The 23,128-nt window shown below is 36.8% G+C and overlaps 1 protein-coding gene across 36 annotated transcripts in view; it reads right to left on the bottom strand.

The window, feature by feature from the left end:
• Positions 1-449: 449 nt before the first annotated feature.
• Positions 450-23,128, bottom strand: part of ZNF532 (zinc finger protein 532) — a 112,699-nt gene continuing 90,020 nt past the window's right edge. For 23 of the 36 annotated variants that reach the window (XM_007487521.3, XM_056824506.1, XM_016431632.2 and 20 more), the window contains 3 exons: positions 10,512-10,624; positions 7,598-7,745; positions 450-2,439 (listed from right to left, as the gene is read on the bottom strand). In XM_007487521.3, coding sequence (XP_007487583.1) covers positions 1,945-2,439; positions 7,598-7,745; positions 10,512-10,624 — 756 coding nt within the window. In that variant the 3' untranslated portion in view covers positions 450-1,944. The remainder of the gene's footprint in view (positions 2,440-7,597; positions 7,746-10,511; positions 10,625-23,128) is intronic. The other 13 variants (XM_056824522.1, XM_056824512.1, XM_056824517.1 and 10 more) reach the window with 2 other exon arrangements.

The raw sequence follows: 23,128 nt of genomic DNA, 5'->3' as shown, positions 1-23,128 counted from the left end.
CCAGAGTTTGAATCCAACCCCAGATACTCACCAGCTGTATGATCCCAAATAAGATATTGAAGCTGTTTGCCTCAGTTTCCCAATCTATAAAAACGAGGTTAACATCACCTTCCTAACAGGGTTGTCGTGAGGGTCACCTAAGAGATCTGTAAAGCACTTAGCATAGTGCCTGGCACACAATAAACACTTGCTCATTCTTTTCCCCTCCCAAAACCTTCCTCTTCACCACTCTTAATTTGACCACAGACACTGAAAAGGGCTCAAAAAATATTTGCTAAAAGAATAATGGAGATCTCCAAACTATCTGGTAATTGGAATGAGCATGTTTATATTTCTAGAATGAGGATTTTTTAAATCTTATTCCTCTAGCCCATTCTTCCAGAGCTAATAGTTTTCTAAAGTTCTTCAAGTTGTTAGAATTAGGTATAAATAAAAGTGACTCACAGACGCACAAGGGCAAAATGTGCCACATTTATTTACATATGAAATGTGTTTAATACAGTTATAATGAACGTAGTGTATAACATCTGACAGCAGCAAGACCCTTTAAGGAACGGAACGATAACTACAGTATATCATGCAAGTTTCTATATATACACAAAAGTTTTTTTTAAAAAAAAGTACAAAACTTGTTTAGGGATAAATACAAGATATAAAATGCAAAACAAAAAAAACACAAAAAATATAACTCTCACAGAGAACTATATAAGGAAGGGACAGAACGGTACCTTAGCTGTGCTTCATTAAAGCAAAACTACCAATATTAGATATATTTATTGAAATGACGGAACAAAAACCTGGCAGCTGTGTGCTCAATCTGAAATGGCCAATTGGGATTCCACTGGCTGCTGTATTAACACATTGATAGGCAGCAGCTTCAGTTGTGTATCCTAACTCTAAGTACCAGAACATTTGGCATTAGCACCCAGAATAGGAAAAGTCAATTCTTGAGACAGCACAGGGTTAAATTAACTATTTTCTTTCTTGAAAAGCCAAAGAAATATCTGATTTTTTATGTCTCTATGTTTAATAAATTACAAGACGAAAACCAGACTGTATAAAAATCTATTGATCTAGTTACATATTTGTTTCTTCTACAGCAGTCCAGCCCTTTCATCAAACTTACATCCCTGTGATCTTAAAACAGTCTTGCAAATAAATAGGAAAAAGAAAATTGCCAATTCAAAATTTTTCTGATTTTATTTTACAATGGATTCCATTATCCCTTTCTCTTCACAGACAACAATAAAGAAAACACTATTCCCTTCTACATGCCTGGCATCAGTTATTATCCACCAGTGAGTTATTTGCAAGGCTGCTTTAAAAGCTTTCTCTTCTGGCCTATAAATACCTAGAGATGCACAGATATGCAATGATGAGTTTCAAGGCGCACACATACTTCTTCCAAAGTAGATACACTGAGTACTAGTGCTAAGACACTTGAAGATCCTAGTGTTCTTGATACCTAAAACCAACTACAATTTATGTAGTGAATTCTAAAAAATAAAAAATACTAAAAAAGGCATTGTGTTAGCCTGTAATTCAATTAGCTAAACCATTCAAACTCATGGCGTACAAAACAGTTTATCTGAATCCAAGGAACTGCCCCCAGTGCTAAGAACTCTGTTTTAAAGAAACTTGGTACAAAAAAAAGAAAAATCCTAAACAAAAAATAACTCAAAACATTTTCCACTAAATACTGATACAAACACGTAACAAAGAGTATAAAAGTTATTAGTTTAAATATATACAAACTCTTTTTAAACTCAAATACTGTTTTAATACTTATTGAGGGTATATACGATGAGGTGAAGAAGATACATTTAAGGAGAATATATTGCAACAGCCTAAACAGTACTGTCAACTCTATTATACTGCAAACTTTCTGTAACAAAAAAAGTCTTTTCCATTCCAATGTGGAGAGAGATTTTCCTTTTGGAATACTCATTTTTCAGCTGAACTCATTCTTTTAGACTTAATGAAGGCCATGCCATGTGTTCTCATGTGAGTATTTAAGGCAGCTTCAGTTTCAAATGTCTTTGCACAAACTTTGCATTTTCTGTCTGACATCAAGCTATCAGATGATTCATCTTCATGGCTGGGTTTGTTTTCCTGTTGATTATCTTCCCCAGAACCATTCTGCTTAGACACTGGTTGAGGTTCCTTTAATTTGTGGACTATGAAGAGATGTCGGGAGAGAGAGACATGGGAGGTGTAGCAAAGGCCACATTCTCGACACTGGTAAGAAGAGCCATCAGACTTATGCTGAGGGATGTGTTCGTGAAACTGCAGAAGATTTTCTGTCGTAAAGCCGCACACGGCACACTTGTGAACTTTAAAAACATTTATCTTTAGTTTCTTCAATGGCTGAGTAATTGCTCCTCGTGGGGGTCTGAATTCTAAGATGGGTTCTTCCAATTTCCGCTTTGGACTGGGCGCCTGATGAAAGAAAACAAACAAAAATTGAACAAATTAGAACAATTCTGCTGTTTTCCTGAAGAATGACCAGCTCTGATGGATTGAAAAGTCAGTACAAAAAGTATTATTACATGGTGGCATTTAAAAAACAAGACATGCTTCTGCAAATGTTTTACCCTATTTCCAATATTAATGTGCTCTTGTCCCCATGCTGTCTTCAATTTTTCTGCCAGTCATTGTTCCACATATGGACATCTGACTCTGGCTGAGGACAGTTAGGTGGTACAGTGGGTAAAGCGCTGAGTCTGGAGGCAGGAAGACTTCCCGAGTTCTTCCTGAGTTCAAATCTGTCCTCAGACACTTCCTAGCTGTGTGAGCCTGGGCAAATCACTTACCCCTTTTTGCCTCAGTTTCCTCATCTGTAAAAATGAGTTGGAGAAAATGGCAAACCCCTCCATTATTTCTACCAAGGAAACCCCAAATAACATTCAGAAAAAGAACTGTTGGAGTCAGGATACAGATTAAAGTATACTATTAAAAAATAAACTACGAACTGACTGAAAAAACCCAAACATGACTGAAAAATGGCTAAACAAAAATAAAAATCTCTGGCTGAAAAAAAAATACTTGAAAGATTGCATTCTAGCTCTGCTACTCAACATCCGTGTGACCAACCTTCCTAATGTCACCTGACTGACCACCCTCCGTTTCTTCATGTGTAAAATAAGGCGGCTTGATGGCTTACGGCACCTTCTGAGCCTGTGGGCAGTTTACCCACAAATTTCCCCAATGAAAGGTAGCACAAAGGAAATGCCAAGCTCGTTCTGCTTCTTTCAGATATAATGCTTATTTTAGGCAACGGTCTGTGCTTCTTTAGAAGGCTGAACAGCTACCGAATGCCAGAAAGAGTCATCAGTACCCAGGAAGAGAGGGATGCTCCAAACCTGTTGAAACCAGGGATCTCAGTAGCAATAAAAACACAATATTAGATTTTCCATGTCTCAGCCTCATCTCCCAGTGCTCCCTTAAACCAACTCTGTGCTCCAGCCACCCTCCCTTCTCACTTTTGTTCACGCTGTTTCTTTTTTCTCCTCCTCTCTAATTAAGTCTTGTTCATCCTTCAAGGCCCAACGGGCTTAACTTTCCCAGTCACAATGAAATCTCCTTCTGCAATCTTCTATCACTCCTTGACTGTACCACCTGGTATTCAATCATTTATTGCTTTGTGACAGTTCTCTCGCCTCAAGTTTGTCTTCAACAACTTCAATTCAGTTCTGTTAGGTATTTATTAAGGATCTTCTATATGCCAGGGCAGCTAGGTGGCTCAGTAGACATAATGGTGGGCCTGGAGTCAGAAAGAGAAGTCTTCCTGAGCTCAAATCCAGCCTCGGACACTTACTAACCAGGTGACCCTGGGCAAGTCACTTAACCCTGTTTGCCTCAGTTTCCTCATCTGTAAAATGAGTTGGAGAAGAAAATGGCAAACCATTCCAGTATCTCTGCCAAGAAAACCCCAAATGGGGTCATGAAGAGTCAGACGTGACTGAACAACAAGTCAACAACAGCAAGTGTCAGGTATAATAGTATATACTGAAAATATCAAGATTTTTTTTAAAAAGCACATCATCCCTGTTCTTTAGAAACTAAGAGGCACAAATGAGGAGAAGACAAAATCAAAGGCAAAAAGCAGAGTGGGGGAGAAGAGGGGAGGGGAGGAGAGGAGGGGGGGAGGGAGAGGGAGAGGGAGAAAGAGGGAGAAGGAGAGGGAGAGGAGAGCAGAGGAGAGGGGAGGGCAAGAAGGGGAGGGGAAGAGAGAGGAGAGGAGAGAAAAGGAGAGGGAGAGAAAGGGGAGAGGGAGAGGGAGAGGGAGAGGGAGAGGGAGAGGGAGGAGAAGGAGAGGGAGAGGGAGAGGGAGAGGGAGAGGGAGGAGAGGGAGAGGGAGAGGGAGAGGGAGAGGGAGAGGGAGGAGAGGGAGAGGGAGAGGGAGAGGGAGAGGGAGAGGGAGGAGAAGGAGAGGGAGAGGGAGAGGGAGAGGGAGAGGGAGAGGGAGGAGAGGGAGAGGGAGAGGGAGAGGGAGAGGGAGAGGGAGAGGGAGAGGGAGAGGGAGAGGGAGAGGGAGAGGGAGAGGGAGAGGGAGAGGGAGGAGAGGGAGAGGGAGAGGGAGAGGGAGAGGGAGAGGGAGAGGGAGGAGAGGGAGAGGGAGAGGGAGAGGGAGGAGAAGGAGAGGGAGAGGGAGGAGAGGGAGAGGGAGAGGGAGAGGGAGAGGGAGGAGAAGGAGAGGGAGAGGGAGAGGGAGAGGGAGAGGGAGGAGAGGGAGAGGGAGAGGGAGAGGGAGAGGGAGAGGGAGGAGAGGGAGAGGGAGAGGGAGAGGGAGAGGGAGAGGGAGAGGGAGAGGGAGAGGGAGAGGGAGGGAGAGAGAGAAGGAGGGAGGGAGGGAGGGAGGGAGGGAGAGAAAGGGGAGAGGGAGAGGGAGAGGGAGAGGGAGAGGGAGAGGGAGAGGGAGAGGGAGGAGAAGGAGAGGGAGAGGGAGAGGGAGAGGGAGAGGGAGGAGAGGGAGAGGGAGAGGGAGAGGGAGAGGGAGAGGGAGAGGGAGAGGGAGGAGAGGGAGAGGGAGAGGGAGAGGGAGAGGGAGAGGGAGAGGGAGAGGGAGAGGGAGAGGGAGAGGGAGAGGGAAGGGAAGGGAAGGGGAGAAAAGACAGTCATCCATTGTGGTTGGACCAGAGTACAGGAAGTGAAGTCATTCTACACTGTAGCCAGATTGTTGACTCTTTAACTGAGAGATTAATTTTTATTTTATCCTCTAGGTCAGGGGCTCTCAAAGGTGGCCTAGGGATCCTGGGGAGGAATGGGGGGCTCCCTGAGAACCTTTAGATGATTTCTGAGGTCAAAACAATTTCTGTAATGTTAAATTTTTTTTTTAGTTTAATAAATATTGATAGATGTGGCCCACGTTAAAAAAAAAAACACTTTGGGAAATCCTCAGTTAATTTTTTAAAGCATAATGAGGTTCTTCTGCAATGGAAAAAGCTTGAAAACTGCCGCTCAAAGCAACAGGACAAATCAATGCTATTTGAGCAAAGTTTAAGCATAGAATCGGCTTTATAGAATAGAAATATTTTGGATTAAGAACTGAAAGGTAGAAACCAGTTGGGAGATTATTATAACAATTATGTTATATTAAATTATGTTATATTGTTATGTTAGGTTGTTATATTGTATTAGCTTATGTTATGTTGTTATGTGTGATATGACGCTATCTTACTAAGTGACCACCAAAAAACTAAGGGCACTGGATCTCGAGTCATCAGTGTTCAAATCCCACTTATAACACTACCTGGGTGACCTTTTGGAAACTTCATTTATTGTTCCTGGGCTTCAGTTTTCTTATTTCTAAAATAGGCAACAGGACTCAATACTTGTATTTTAGTATACTATTTATATAATTATATTATATTGGGCAAAATATGTAAATTGTGATAAAAGGTTTGGACCAGTGCTGGAATCTCTCTTTTAGTTCTGTGCATGCACCAGCCCTCTTCGGCAAAGTCTTGCACCAGACTTTTGCAAAAGCTACTACCTGTCTTTTCTCTCTTACATTGGGCTGCATAGAGGTGGCTCAGTGGATAAACTGCTGGCCTTAAGTCACGCAGAGTCCTTTTCCTGAGTTCAAATCTGGCCTCAGACATTTACTGGGTGACTCTAGGCAAGTCACAACCCTGTTTACCTCAGTTTCCTCATCTGTAAAATGAGTTAGAGAAGGAAATAGCAAATCACTTCAGTTTCTCTACTAGGAAAACCCCAAACAAAACCATAAAGAATCGGATATGATTAAAATGAGGCAACAATGAAAAATATTATAATATTTAATAGTCTAGGTGATAGATAATGAAGGCCTGAAAAAGGGGGGGTGTATTAAGTTAGATCACTGGAGCAGAGATGATGTGTATAAGAATAATGGTGGAGACAGAATCAATGGGAACTGGTAACTGCTGTGATGATTTTGGGGGAGGATTAAAGGGGGGGGGTTAACAAAATTAAAAATGTCTTAGATTTTAAGTTCTGTGTGAATCAGGGGAGTGATGATGCCATTAGCAGATACAAAGAAGTTGATAAAAGAAGCAGGAAAATATTCTGAATGCATGAGGTGTGGTGTGCTAGTAGGACATTCAGAGAGTTATGTATCAGCTGGAAGAGTGGGGCTTACTTTCAGGAAAAAGACTAGGGTTGATTTTGTAAAAAAACAAAACAAAAACCCTTCTTTCCTACTCAACGACACTGGAAGCTCCTGAGGGGATTAGAACAGCAAGTGGTGGTGGGAACCAAGTTGAACCACACTGACGCTATCTTGTGACTCATTTCTGGAAACTAGCTCAGTTCCCTTTCTATTCAATTATGGGTCAAGTCCAATTTTTGTCTTGTGACAAAACTTTATTCAATTGTGGGAATTGAGAGAAAACTTTCCCCTTCACCCTCCAAATTCCCTAAGTACAAGGACGGACTACATGTTATATTTTTCTTTGTATTCCCCACAGTACCTAGAACAGAAATTTGCAATCAGAAGGCAATTAGAAGATTTCTTCGAATGGAAAATCTGACCTAAGCCCCAAATATAGAAAAACAAAGTAAAAATATTGGGATATTTTTTAGCCTTGACAACAACCAATTTCTAAGTCCTGATCTATATTTTGTTGTTACACTTAGGTAGTTTGTAATAAATAGTATATTCATTGAAAGATTTTCTAAAATGCACAGAAAGAGAAAAGGAGGAAGTTCAGAAAGAAACACAGACAAGCAGGATCAATGTGAAAGTAACATGTTGATGTTTATTATATTCTTTGTGTAAAAAAAGCAAACTTGTACATAATGGAAAAATCTCAGTTTCACATATAATCTTCCTGTTCTAAAAAAGTACTATATTGCAGTGTTATGTTGTGGAAAAAGCACGAGACTTAAGAGAGTCCAAAGACCTGGTTTCAAATTCCATAATAGGTTTTCTCAGGATGTTTATCAAATGAAGGGGTAAGATTAGATGACTTTAGGATGCCTCCAGCTTTGACATTCTATGGTTATCTACTAAAAATCTATTTTGTACTGTATTTGAATCAGCATTCAGAGATAAAGCTATCTAGCTTCCTATACTAATATTCACTGCAAAGAGAGCAATTCTTATATGTTTTACCTTGGTCTCTTCTTTTATTTCTGTTTCCTCCACACTGGTAGATTCTGTCATTTCTTTTAAATCAGGGTCCTTAATCCCATGCATCAGCTGAATGTGTTTCTCTAGCATTAACCGTTTTGTAAATGTGCGCCTTGATTCAGGGCAGTGCCTACATAAAACAACAAAAGTCATGTATACATTTTGCTTATAGGGATTCTCAAAAGAACTCTAGGCCCACAAAGATGTTTATTGGTCTTCAAGATCTTCACAGGCCAATCGCATACTTACCAGTATCAGGGCATAGGAAAGCACCAACAGCCTAAGAGCACTGGCTCTGGAGCCAAAGGACCTGAGTTCAAATCCCACTTATGACACTACTTGGATGACCTTGGGCACTTCATTTATTCTCCCTGGGCTTCTTCATCTCTAAAATAAGGCAACTGGACTAGATAGCCTCTGAGATCCCTTAGAAACTTTAGATCAATGGTCCTATTGGGCTTATTTCCCATTTTATTAAACATTTCAAATTGTTGGTGTCACTTTTTTTTTCTCCTAGATACATATCATTTTGGTTCAGATGCATTATAAAATATTCCTAATTTAGCATCAGTCCTCCTTACTTTCTTGAAAAAGAAGTTCTTGATTTAATTTTTTCCCTTTAAGATGACTCCAAAAGTATTTTATTCTCAGAGGTGCTCTAATATGAAAGAAACAAGGCGCTCTTCTACAGATAGTAATTAGTGATGGTCATTATGCCAGGCTCATGACAATTGCATAACACAAGAAATTGATCTTCAGCAGCACATAGCATGGGCAATTCTTCATAAAATGATAATCTAATAAATATATTTAAAATTTTAACTTCCTTTTGATAAATGGTTTTTCAGTGGCCAGCCAGTAGGTTAAAATGCAGGCATTTGAAAACACAAGTCTATAATAAGTGAGAGTATCACAGCTAAAAGGAAGAGTATAATGAGCTCCAATTTATATTGTGCTTCACACAAAGTAGAAGCTTGAGTGACTTGTTCATGGTCACACAGCTAGGAAATGAATCCAAAGTCTTGGAACTCCACGTCCAGTACTTTTTCCATGTTACTACCCTTCCTATTTTCTAAAAACAATCCTGTAGTAGCAAAGGATATTCATGTAGACATAGTACTTTGTTCCTTTTTTTGAAGGTAAGAAATTATCACTTTTGGGATAATAGATGACAAAATCCTAGCACTTCTTAAGTCAATAGCTACTTCAGTTTTGTACATTATAATATAGAACCCAATGGCAATATTTCATTTAAGAAACAAATAGGTGATTGAAAATTCAACGGCCTTTTCAGAACTAGATTTGCTTCCTTCTGGAAGGCTCAAAAGAACTTTATATGGGCACTAAAACATAACTGAAGTACTTTTTGAATCCTTTCTGTACAAGCAACAAATTAAACGAGCCCTGAGACCACAGGGTAATAGCACATTTCTGTTTAATCATGTTTAATGATGGCAATTTTGCTACCATCAATGAGTTTTGGAATAATATTATGGTTTTTGAGTGTCCAATGGCTTAGGGATTTTATGCTTCTATGTCAAAAATACTAACATTGTGTTTCAAAGCTAGTGTTTCACTAGGGCCACACTGAATCACCTTAAATTCCAGGCTGCCTCCTGCAGCTCAGTCAAGTCTCTCTACTTATTCTTTTCCAAGCATCAAACTCCCACAGGAGCCCAATTCCTGGCTATGTTCTATTTATACAATGTGGTCACCTCAATAAACGTTTTCCTTTTATTCAGATAGCTCCCTTAAATCTTCCATGTCCTCTGTGAAGCTACCCTGACTAAGCTGAAGAGATGCAAGCATGCTACTTTGCCAAATCCTTGTCTAAACAGGAAATTCTAATGACTCCCTTTCAAAACGAGTACTTACTTCTCTGCTTGTATTTATGCATTTATCCATTTACTGTGTTTGTCCATTGTTCAGTTTTTCACATATCCAAAGGGAAGAAAATATGTTTTTCTAAACTTGCTTTGGGTAAAAAGTAATACAGCAACATATGTAGGCGAAACGACTTCAAATACACATTTTTGCTGATAATAATGTAACGATACTGCCTTAATTGCCACGGTGATATTAGTGAGCATTGGCTGATGATGAATGGGGGTCAATTTCTCTTTTTCTGGTTCCCTTTGTAGCCAATGGCATGAGTTCAAGTTAGACATCTCAGTACATGAAAAAATGGCTTAGATGAACTATGCACCTATTTATTACCTTAGTCTTATTGACATAAAACTTTAAGCAACTGGGCAAAACTAACGATAAAATTTTGCAAGTGCCAGCTTGGCCGCAACTGGAAAGTCAATGAGTTACTCCGAAAAAAGTATTCTCCATAATACAATCTATGATATGATGCTGTATGATATGATGCTTTTTAGGTCAAGTTAAGCACCAGGTAATCAAGAAGGTTGTGATTATTTCACTTAAAAAAAAAAAACTTTTGTTAATGTCACATCAAAGAATAAGGTGACAAAATGATCATGTAAAAATCAAATGAGTTGAATCCTAAAGCAAAACAAAGAGGTGAAGTGAAAAGAAACTTGACTCTAAGTTAAAGTGCATGGATTCATGTCCCACCTCTGATGCTTACTTAGACAAATCATGTAACCTCTCTGGGTCTAGTTTCCCCATTCATAAAATGAGGAGAGGGAGTTGAACATGATGGCCTCATGGATCTCTTCCTTTCTAAATCTATAATCCTAGGATTTACAAAAATAAAGGGGCTGGATTAGATGGCCTCTGAGGTCCCTTCCAGTGGGAAATGAAAGTAATGTAATAACAAAAGATATAAATAAATATTATTCTAAAAAAAGAATATTTTTTATAAAGTCAAACCAATAAAACCTCCTCTTTCAATTCTCTCATGACCTTTATGTTAAAAACCATCACTTACGAGCAGGTGTAAACTTTCCTAATGCCTTTGTGTTTGATTCGATTATGGCGACAGAGGCTGTGCGATGAACTGAATGATTTGTCACACTGGCGGCAAGGATGCTTCTTCATTTGCTTTATTGAAAGAGAGGAAAGGAGAATGTCAGTGGCAGGTCTTTAAAACCAGAATACTCTTTTAAAATGAGAAACTCTGTGTAATAAGTCGAGTTTAAAAGAGGCTTGGTAGGGCTTGGCAACTCTTCAATGAATGTACCTACATGAGAAAGAAGAAAAGCTGTTCTCACAGTACTAAGGGAAACTTTACCACAGGAGTGGAAAATTCGGGGTTTTTAGGAAGACTTTTAAGTTAAATTTCCTTTTCAAAATACAAAGGCCTGATTTTTCTAAAAGTTGTGCCTGTCTGAAATCAGAGGGGAAAAAAAAATTATCCTTTACACTTTTTCACAAAAGCAGGCAGTAAATACAATAGTAGCTCCTTCAACAAATGTTCAATAAGTGAACTTCCATAGAACTCATACTGTTTCATTCTGTGAATCATTTTAAATTAAGTCCCTCAAGGAGTAAGTCTACCTGACTAATTTTAAAATTCCATTTCCAATTCCAATTCCAATACAATTCCAACAATAGGTTGGCGGAAGGGACTGCATAGAGTTGTGATTTCATGAGTGTCTAGAGAACTCTCAGTGAGGAGACTCCCTTTAACAGTGAAGACCAGAAAACTGTTCATCAATTTATGTGTTCAGTGCTCTGGAGCACTGAGAGAGATTAAAGTGACTTGCCTAGGTCTACATGATCATTATGTTTCAAAACTGGGACTTGAACCCAGGTCTTCTAGACTTCCTCTCTTCAAAATAAAGATAGACACTAAAATTTATGGAAAAGACCCCGTGAGATATACTAATACTTTTCTAAGAAAGGCAATGTAAGAAAACCTGGAGGTACATTTTATTATTCCTTATCTTACTTTCTTGCCACAATGAAGAATAAATGAGATATCTGGCTCTAGAAAGAAGAGCCACCAGGTAATCAGCACAACCCAATTCCTCTTTGAGACATATGACTTATAACAATGTCCAACTCTAAAATTTTCTAAGCACATACATCAATGGTTTTCATTTATATTTCTGATAAGCCCTTGACTAACTTGCATGACAGATGGGGCATGACAGCCAGCCACTAAGTTTCATTTTGGAACACTTTAAAAATCAGAAAAAATAATTCAAAGTCATCAGTAAAGAAGGGAATAAGGGGGTATTTGTTCAATATTATGCTAGGGTAAACCTAAACAATCATGATCAATATTTTTAAATTCTTTTATTTTGAAAATATTTTAAGACACCAACATAGTAAATTACAGATAGATTTAAAAATTTTATGGTATAAAGAATCACATAATTATTAGAAAATTATTATTGTTAATTAGAAAATTAGAGAATTATTAGAAAAATACTCAATAAGTTAATCTTATAACAAATGATAAAATTTTTAAAAGAGAGATTCATATTTAAAATAATAATACAGTAACTCCTTGAGTTGGCATCAGTTATAGAAAGGCAGCTTGAATTAAACAGGGGAACTACTAAGCACATTTTCTCTGTAGTCAATGAAAGGTACTATAGTATTAACAAACATTTATTAAATGCTTACTATATAGCTAGGTACTGTTACAGTCTAATAGGTATAGTGGATGATGAATTGGACTGTCAGGAAGACTTTTGTTCAATTTCTACCTCTGACCTATATTATCTTCCTGAGCCTGAGCAAGTCACTTAAATTAATCTCTAAGGCTATAAGTTGCAGAGCAATTGCTGCTCTGCATTGGTAGAAGTTTCCTGATTGAGGGTTCCTTTACCAATGATATAATAGTCCAAGCCACTCTCCCAAAGTAATGTTGATGAAGAGGTATGAAAGCTAATAATGGTACATAAACTGGGGGGGAAAAGGCATTAAACCTGGCCAAAGTAGGAATATCTGAGTTCTAATCTGATTTTTCTTTTTTTTCCCCTCCTTCAGATTCCATTTCTTTACCTGTAAGATGAAGAGGGTGACCCTAAATTATTTCTAATGTCCTTCCTAGCTCTAAAATTTTGTTCTTTTCAGGCACTTCTTGTTCTCTTCTTCATCTTTGTTAAAATATAAACAAATGCTGTAACACAAGGAATAAGAAATTGTAACAAATTGCACAATCCTAAAAGAGCTGGGCTGTTAGTGAGGACATTCTGTGTTTTTCAAGTCTATGGCTCTGTGGATTCTAGAGCAGCAAAAAGTTTTCTTATTTCAAAATAACAACAACATCAAAAACAGAAGGTTTCTACTGATTTTTACTTTTAAAAATTGTAGACAATTCCAAAAGATTTCAGGTGTTCAAGCTTTGAAGTGATTTTTATCCAAATGTATTTTAATATTATATTTGTGTTCCTTGCAGCCAATGTGACAGTGGTCATGAATCAAGTAAAAATGTGATAATGATTAGTGAAAATAACACCCATGTGAATTGAGCAAATAACAACTGCCGGGTGAAAACTCACGATAAAAGAAGTGTTATCCATGTCCTACTAACTTTTACTGTTCAAACTGTGGTGTCTTACATCATAGGGATTTATCCTGACCTTATAGCCCTTAAAACCTTCTTGATGAGGTTGATAAACCACCAGCAGCTCTAATAAGCTCTAGCACGCCTGGCACTCACACCTTGGTAAAATCCAACTCAAAAGATGAGCTAAAGTTAAAGGTAACCAAGAGACCGCAGAGTCACCCAGAAACGAGACGTGGACAAATTGTTTGACAAGTCTGTCAATGTTTTCCATCACGTACCAGATACATTGTTCATGTAAGCTCACTACCCTGTGGCAGAGTCACCAGGTATCTCTTCTTGTGTCTGCTAATGGAGGTATCGATGTAGCCTCCAGAATATTTCATAACACACAGACCCTTTTCTCCTCAGATAATCCAGCTCCATGCTCTAAGGGGAAAACCTCAAATCTCTTTAGAAGGTCACCAATAATTTACTCATGCCAAGACCAATGGCTTTTCCTCCGTCATTAATCCCTTCATCCTCTCTGTGGTATGTGACACTAGTCACACCGTGTTTTCATGGTTCTATTTCATTTCATTAGCTTGGTTCTCTGTCTCTTTCTTCTCTTTCCCTGACCTTGAATTGGTCATTCCTGGAAGTTTGGCATTCTTTGCTCTTCTATTCTCATCAGATATACTCTTTCCCTTGATGAACATTTTCTTTCTCTAACTACTTCTATTTGTACAATTAATTCCTAAATGTCCATCTTCTTTCCCCAACATTTCTACCCAAGCTTAAGTCCCTCGTTTTTCTTTCAAGGCAGAAATTATAAATTGTATCTCATTTATCTTCTATAGTACTTGCCCCAGTGCTACACGCAGAGTAGACATTTTGTAAATATCTGCTGATTGAATGAACCATGTATAATGAGGTTAAAATGACCAGAAGTTAAACATTTCAAAGGTATGAATGAATGAATTTCCTGCACTAATAGTTTAAAAAATACACATAGTACACCCAAACAAAAGACAGGAAAAGAACAGAAAGATAGCATCACTTGAGTAATTCAGTAACTGATCAGAAACCGAAAGACAGAGTTCTAGCTAAGGTTTTGCCTTTGATTTTGAGTGAAATACTCTCAGTTTTAATATTCCATTATGTCTCTCACTCATACAAATCTTCTTCTCTCTCCTATTTGCCATTTTTCATTTTACAAACCTTCTACTTTCCTACTCCTCTCCCATCACTATCATTCTGGCTTTCCTATAACATAATAAGGTTAAATTTTCAAACAATGTAGGGTTAAAACCATGAAAAAATTTAAATATATTAACAACTAAAAAGGATAACAAGGAAACATATAAATATGAGGTTTTAATCTAAAAAGATCTTAATCTAAATCTTAATCTTAAAAATCTAAAAAAAATCTAAAATAAAAAGATCTTAATCTAAATCTTAATCTAAAAATATACTACATACTACACGTTTTAACATACTATACATTTTCTGACTAAAAAAAAATCTAACATGTCAAGAGTATTTCTGTATCAATGCTTGCCTCCAAGACTATAGAAGACTCTCATTTGTATCAGCTTATTAGAATCTCACTATTCTTTAAAGAATTTAAATTTAAATGATTTCTAACATTCATTACTTGTTGGAAGGCATAATACTTCACTATTACATGTGACTTTTGTTTGTTTTTAGAATTAATTTTCTAGTCAAGTTTTAGATGTAGCACCACTTGCTTAAAATCCAAGCTAATTAAGATCCGGCCTTTGGGGCCATAACAAGGAAAATTCCTAGTTTATCTCTCCCATAGAATGCAAGCCCTTTAAGATATCATAGTGGATACTTATGGGCTGGCCACAGAGTGAGGATGATTTAACTGAAATATCACATCTGACGCATACTTAGCTAGAGGTAGGCAGATGGTGTGGTGGAGAGAGGGCTAGACGTAGAGCCAGGAAGACCTAAGGTTAAATCCTGCCCAAGACACCTACCTAACTCAAGTCACTTAAACCTTGCCTCAGTTTCCTCATCTGTAAAATGGGGATAATGATCTTATCTACCTATCAAGGGTGGTGCGAGGACCCAATGAAATGTATGTAAAATGCTTTCCAAACTTTTAAAGTGTTCTATAAATGCTAGTTACTATTATTACTACTGGTATTCGTTATTATTGGAAGTCCCTTAAATTTATGCTGCTACAAAAGACTCTAAAACTATAAATTACAGAAGAATTGCTGATTTAAATTGGCAGAGTTTATTCACTGAGAGTCAATGAAAACACAGGCAAAGACCAAAAATAAATATGATGAATTTAAATATGAATATAAAAGTAAGAGCAGTTATAGATGCTTTTGATAAGTGTGATGTGAAAAAGATAAAATGGAAGGCAATAAGTGGCTAAACTTTTCATGATTTATAATTGGAACTCAAAATTGAAAAATATGCACAATATCTGAAGATGAAAGAACTTGAATAACTTTTTAAAGTATCAGGATTCATAAGTCAATCTGCATATTCATAAAAGAATGGATAGATTCTTTGTCCACCCATCTCTATCCAAATCTTCTTTTCAATCTTTAATCTGATTTTATTGACACATTCTCTAATCCGTTTACCATCTGTTAAAAACTATTCTGGGCTCCCCTGGTTTAGAGAAAAACCTTCCCAAAACATATCTTGTTGAATGGAAAACAATACTAAAAATATGATATAATTAGGGTAGAACTATTTTCTTCTCTTTTTTTGGCTTAGGTCAACAAATAAGGAAAAAGCGAATGAATAAATGACTTAACAAGGTAATTTTTTAAGACAGACTAATGAAAATCACAAGTTTTTACATGCCACTTAAAAGAAGAGAAAAATAGACAATATTTAAAAATATCTCAATATAATAGGAATCTCTAATTTAGAATTAGCAGAAGTATTGCTTCCAAAAATGGAAATTATAACTCCACTACAAATTAGTAGATGTTCCTAAAGAGGGTATGGCCAAAAAAGTTACTGCCCTGCCAATTTGATGATAAGCGTCATCAAATTTAGCCTGGCTATTTCTCATGTGATAGAAATATAGTCCATCATCATGTCCATAATTAAGGCCTTACAAGTTTGGTAGAACCTGCCAAGCTTGTGTGTTGCCTGCATAAGCTTTAAGAATCCAAAAACATATTTATGCCAAAATAATACATTGGGTTGGACTTCAGAGTAGAGAATCATTTATAAAAGTAACCAGGAAAAAAATTGAATTTATATTGGAATTAACCTATGAAGACATGTGTAATGACTTCAAAAGGTTTTTTTTCTTTTAACATAAAGGAAGACCCAAACAACTGGATGGATATTCTGTGAACATTTTTTTAAAGCCCTTACCTTCTGTCTTAGAAACAACACTGTGTATTGGTTCCAAAGCAGAAGAGTGGCAAGGGCCAGGCAATGGGGGGGGAGGGGGGCGGGGGGGAGAGGGAGGTTAAGTGTCTTGCCCAGGGTCACACAGCTAGGAAGTATCTAAGGCCATATTTGAGCCAGGACCTCCCATCTCTGGGCCTGGATCTCAAACCACTGAGCCAACCAGCTGCCCCCTCCTGTACATTCTTAAAACAATTCATTATAGTCTTGCAATGACATTGGTGGATTTCCTATTCCTGGTTTTGGTTATTTTGGATTGTACATCAATAAATGAATGGGAATTTTTTGGAGATTTGAGACATACTTGGAAAAACTATAGATGATGCATATATATAAAGAAAAAAATGAATAAGTCATAAATGTATAAAGACTGTATATAGGTATCCCTTCCATATCACAACTTTCCCCATTGTGGTTTTGATATATCAGAGGCCAGCATAAGAAATTAAATGGGAATTTGGAGGGAGTTTTTGAGAAGCCAAAGATGACATACAAAGACCAGCAGATAACCCAGAAAAAGATAAGAAAATCAGAAATGCATAAAATATATGGTTAACAAATGTTATCTTTTAATACCATAAATATAAAAATTTCTTTTTTTTAAGTTAAAATAAGTAAAAAGTTGTGAAGAAAACACAAAAGCCAGCAGATGACACAAAGAAACAAAGAGATAGCTTTAAAAGTTCAATAACTTGTAAATGCAGATAAGGAACTATAAATACCCCATAAAAGAAAAAGATAAATGCAGACTTTTTTCTCTGGTATGAAGAGAGGGCCAAAAAAATTTATGTACATTTTCCAGACTGCAGGGGTGCCATATCCCACCCCCACAATGTGAAAGGGATAACCATATGATTAATCTATTTTATCATTTATTATAGATACACATATAAGTTTATCATAAAGTTAAATTTTGTTAAAAGTTTTAGTGTACTAAAAAACCAAGTGTTCTCTTTGTCTCTACCTTTCAAACTTAGTCCTGTGATTTTCTCCCACAGCAATCATTGCATTTAGCACTTTTCATAGGAGAAGAAAATCCATGAAGCAGTTCCTACAGCTGAGACTACATGGAGTGTAAGATACTTTTTTCATTTGAGTTTATATACTTCAACTTTTTTATGGGTACAATGTGTTGTTTTACTTGTTTTGCGTTTTAAATAAATATGATCAGAATTATTAAAAATAAAGGTTTGGGCGGGACCTTGAATTATTTGTGGTTTTTCACATTTGTGGGAGTCTTGCCCAGCTAACACCCACAAATGTCAAGGGACAACTGTCTAATAAAAGTTCCAAAACCTCACATATTAATTTATTAGATGTTCTAAATACTCATGAAAATACTGACTTCTGGGTCAAAGGAGCAACAAGATATCAAACTAAATATTTTCTTGATTCCCTATAACCCCTTAAAGTTGAAACAGAAATTATGTGCCCCAAATAAAGCAAACTTAGTTGTCTTTATGGTCTTGAACACTCAGAATCTAAAAGGAGATTTGAACCTCAAACCCAGGAACATCATGATGCTCACTGACCATGAGCTCACTCAGCATCCTTCTCCTACCACCTGCCCTATCAGCAGCAAGGTTGCTGTAGCACCCCCAAGGACAGGACACAGGCTTACATTAAAAACCATCCCCAAACCCCAGACTCCTGCCTCTCTCTAAAGTCATGAATGGCCCTGCTCTGGGTTGCAGAAGTGCTCTTAGACCTCGACAGCCAGCTTGGCCATAGCCCATCAGGAGCAAAAGCAAAAGCCTGCCAGGAATTATAACCCATAAGCATTGCTGCAAAGCTCTGAATAGAGCGAAAACAGGCTCTGAACTGCTAGTGCTGTGCCAGACAACTGAGGAACAGATGGAGTGGAACAGGTCCTCAGGACTAGACACTGTGCCTGAGGGAAAGAGCACAACGTTCATCTGGGGCCAGTTCTGAACATTCAAACATCAGGGGGAGCAGCGACCTAGGCTGGTGAACTAGGAATTGTCCAGGGTTAGAGAAGTCTGAGCCATTTTGAGATCCAGCCCTCAAGAAAATCACCGAGGGGAGAGAGTTAGGATGTGAATGATAAAGAAAATAAGGGGTGGGTGGAGAAACTGAAAGTACCAAGAATTTCAGGAAGAAAAAAGCTTGAAGACTTTGAACACAGACAGATAAATTAACCGGAAAAATAGCAACAACAGAGGAGCTATGTCCTCTGGATTGAGTAAACAAGCTCAGTTATCTATGAAGAAATATTGCAAAATAAAGGGAAATGATCAAACATTTGCTGAGACAGAGGACCCTGTGAAATCTGAGAACATTAACCATAAATCAGAAATGAGAGTTAGGAGAGCAAAATTTATTTCCTACACAGCAAAAATAATGAGAAAAATAGAAAAACTTTAATCTGCAATGGCAAGCCTCACCAAAGAAACAAGAGAAAATGATAGATTGGAAGTGCAAATACAAAGAAATGAAGGAGAAGTAAAAAAAAACCCTTAAAAATAAAATATGCTCACGGTGCAAGCAACACACACTGAACTCAAAGACAAGATGCAGAGAGGCAATCGAAGGATCACAGGACAAAAAAAAATGTACCATCACAATGATGGAAATAATAGAAGTTCTCAGGAAGCTTGAACATAGGAAATGAAATTCCAATTGAAAAAATTAATAACTTCCAGGGAAAAAATATCAAGGTTGCAAATGCCAAGATACATAGTGGTTAAACTGAATGGTACAATTCCGAAACAATCAAAAGAATGACCTTCAACTACAAAGGAAAAGGCATTCAAAAAAGACAAGATTATTTTGCACCCACTGGAAAAGAGGAGGGAAAAGCAGTAATGTATTCCAAGGAGAAACAGGAGTCATGTGTAGTTCTGTAAATCTGAACCAACAATACAGGACAAAATGAATATTCAATATTAAAGAAGAATTTGAAACAATTTGGGAAAAAAAAACACTAATGGGTTATTTTATAATACTAGTTAAAATGATCACGTTTTATGAATTATATGGGCTATTAAGAACTATAGTTCTCATAGGAAGAAATCTAAGACCTCAAGAGCTACTGGGAAAAATTTTGCAATTCTTTTAACAATTAGAAAAATGCAAATTAGAGCAATTCTAGGTTGTACATTATACCTATCAGAATGAGAAAAGTGACCAAAAAGATAAATGACAAATGTTGGAGGTCCTTTGAGAAAACAAGCACAGTGATGAACTATTGGTAGAGTTGTGAATTCTTCTATCCAAATTGAACACTATTTTGGAATTATTTCTAAGAAGTTATTAAACAGTGCATATTCTCTGACAACCTATCTCCCCACCCCAAACCATCACTATTTGGCCTATATCTCAAAGAGATTAAAGGAGAAAAAAAAATCTAATATATACATAAAGAGGTCTTTTTGTAGAGGCAAAGAAGTAGAAGGTAATGCTGAACATGGACATGCATGTAATGAAATATTATTGGACTTTAATAAATGAAGAGATGGCTTCTGAGGATCTAGAAAGAGATCTATGAATTTATGTTGCAACATAACATATGAGTAGAACCAAGAGAACAATTTATACTAAACATAAATATTGTAAAAATAAATAATTTTAATAGACATAACTCTAGACAAAAAAATTTGACCATGATAATTCCAAAGAATTTAGGAAACAACAATGCTGTCTACCTCTTAATAGAGAGATGATATACTATTATTTAGAATAAAAAACTCATTTTTGGACACAGTCAACGTGGGAATGTGTTTAGCTTGACTATACTTATGTGAAAATGGGTTCTGTTGAGTTTTTTTTCAATGAGTGGAGAAAAAATTTGATAGTTTAAAAATGTTTTAAAAAGTTAAAACACAAGAGTACAAATGGGAAATTATTTTCAAAAGTTGAAAAGGCAAATTTCAAAATTTCATAAAGTGCTATTTATGAAAACTATTATCTGATTAACAAAACAGAAAAGTAGATCAACTGTATGGAATAGAAAATATAGAAAACCACCAAATTTCCACAAGTTTGGTGTTTAATAAACTCAAGATTATAAAATACAATAGCAAGAAATAATTAGATAATTAAAATTGTGTTCAAATTTGAAATAATATAACAAAAATTATTTTGGGTGCAGGCATTATACTGTATACAATAATGAAACTTCTGGATCCATACTCTCTTATATTTTTTAAAATCAGAAAAAAAAAACAGTATCACATGAGGAGATAAACTTTTTAAATCTATCAAAACAAATATGGAAATATTGCTGGAATAAAAAAGATAGATCCCACTACACAAGCATTTTAAAAATTTTACACAACAAAAAAGATTTTTAAAAGTGAAAGTTGAAATTTGGGGGCAGGAAATATATTTGGCAAAAGTCTGAAATACGGATTTTTAAGGATTGATCAGCTGTGAAGAGTTAATAGGGGGCAGCTGGGTAGCACAGTGGATTGAGAACCAGTCCTAGAGACAGGAGGTCCTAGGTTCAAATCTGGCCTCAGACACTTCCCAGCTGTGTGACCCTGGGCAAGTCACTTGACCCCCATTGCCTAGCCCTTACCACTCTTCTGCCTTGGAGCCAATACACAGTATTGACTCCAAGACGGAAGGTAAGGGTTTAAAAAAAAAAGTTAATAATACCCAATCTTCAATGAATAGTCAAAGGATAGAAATAATTTATGAAAATGGAAACACGAACTGTACAGGCCTGCTTTAAAAGAAGTTTCCAAAAAGTAAGAGAAATGCAATTTTAATTACTTTTAAATTTACCACATTACTATCCTTAATTTTGGGAGAAAAGCATTTAAAATTTAAAAGTTCAATGTTGTCAGGAATGTGGGTAAATAGGCATTCTATTACAACTATTGGAATTAAAATTTGGTGCTTTTTTTTAGAGTGCAATCTTAGCAATACTTCGTAAAGAGTTACTAAAATCTTTGACTCAGTGAATTCATTACTAGGAATATACCCTAAATTTATAGCCAGAGTTCAAAAAAATTTATACAAGTAATGCACAGTTGAACTGGTCCACTCATCTTGGGGAAAAACCCTGAGAATTTTGCCCCACAGGTTTTTAAACTATGCATGATCTCTGACCCAGCAATATCATTCTAAAGGTATTACAAGGTCTATATCCCAAGAGATTAAAGAAAGAGGAGAAGGATCCAAATGTACAAAAATATTTATAAGAACTTTGTTTGCATTAGCAAAGAACTGGAAACAGAGGTGCTACAAGAAATTAAAAAGGGAATTATTTTTTAATTGAATTTTTTTCAGTTCAAAATTCTCTCCTTGCCCTTCCCCTACTCATTGAATAAGAAAAATAAAAGTCATTCCAAATGTACTTGCAAAATAAATTCTCACATTAGTCATGCCAAAAAAAAAGGAAAGAAAGAAAAGTAAATATTTTTCAATCTTTCAATCTTTCTCTGAGTCTACCAGCTCTCTATCTGGAAGTGGATAGCATGCTTCATCATGATGAGTGCTCTAGAATTATGGCTGATCACTGATCATAGTTCTTAAGTCTTTCAAAGTGGTTTCATGGGTATGATAATGATATCACTGTTGTTATGTAAATTGTTCCCTTTGTTCTGCTCACTTCACTTTGTATCACTTTACTTTATAGAAGGTTCCTGAAATCATCAAAGGGGATATTGACAGTGCTATGATTTTAAACAGGTCCTCTCAGTAAATTTATTTCAGAGGAAGTTTTCTCTTAGGTCCTCAGAAATCTTCTCTCTCCTCAAGCATTTTTTTTCTGAGAAGCTGTTTTTTTTCAAACTGGTTTTTAACAGTGTTCTATGCAAAAACTTTCTTTCTCTGACCTTTTCAGTAAACCAAATCACCAGATGGCTTACGTTTAAACACACCATCATCTACAATTTTGCCATTCCCATGACCTCAAATTCTGAAAAGAGATCTTCCTTAACATTTCAAGTTCTCTCTCTCTCTCTCTCTCTCTCTCTCTCTCTCTCTCTCTCTCTCTCTCTCTCTCTCTCTCTCTCTCTCTCTCTCTTCTTCTCTCTCTGTCTCTCTCTCTTCCTCTCTCTCTCTGTCTCTGCCTCTCTCTCCCTCTCCCTCCCCCCCTCTCTCTCCCCCTCTCTCTCCCTCTCCCTCCCCCCCTCTCTCTCCCCCTCTCTCTCTGCACCTCACACCTACTCTTCATCCTGAAATATGAAATCTAGTCACTGCATCCCTGCTCTAGTGTCATCTAAGATGACATTAAACCAATGCTTCATTAAAATATAAATGAGAACATTTTAAAGTGGAGACAAACAAAAACCATAGAGACAAAACCCAAATCAAAATGGTTCAAAAACCACATAACTGGCCAATTCAAATATGCATTTGTCTTCCACCCCTGAAACCATTTCTGCCTTGTCCTGATGCAAATCTTGCAAATCCTTATTCCTGGGCCATCACTCCCTGCTATCTTCATTCCAACCTCCAAACTGCTAAGTGCAATTAATTTCATCAAAATTTCAATAAACATATAAAAATTTATACATTAGAATAGTTCTTGTCTCTTTCCAAGTAGTTACATTGGCAAGTTGTGCATTTATCCTAACAGTGTTACTTGCCATCAGTCAACCTATTTTTAGAACTCTTCTTTGAGAAATTCTTTTAGACCCTGAAGTACATTCTTTTTAACAACTTCCATGAGGGCAAATCTCTGGGCCATTCAGAGTAAGGCTGTTGATCCAGTTTGG

The sequence above is a fragment of the Monodelphis domestica genome, chromosome 3 (genome assembly GCF_027887165.1).
Source record: "Monodelphis domestica isolate mMonDom1 chromosome 3, mMonDom1.pri, whole genome shotgun sequence".
Lineage (NCBI taxonomy): Eukaryota > Metazoa > Chordata > Mammalia > Didelphimorphia > Didelphidae > Monodelphis > Monodelphis domestica.
This window is presented reverse-complemented; position numbering and strand designations above follow the sequence as displayed.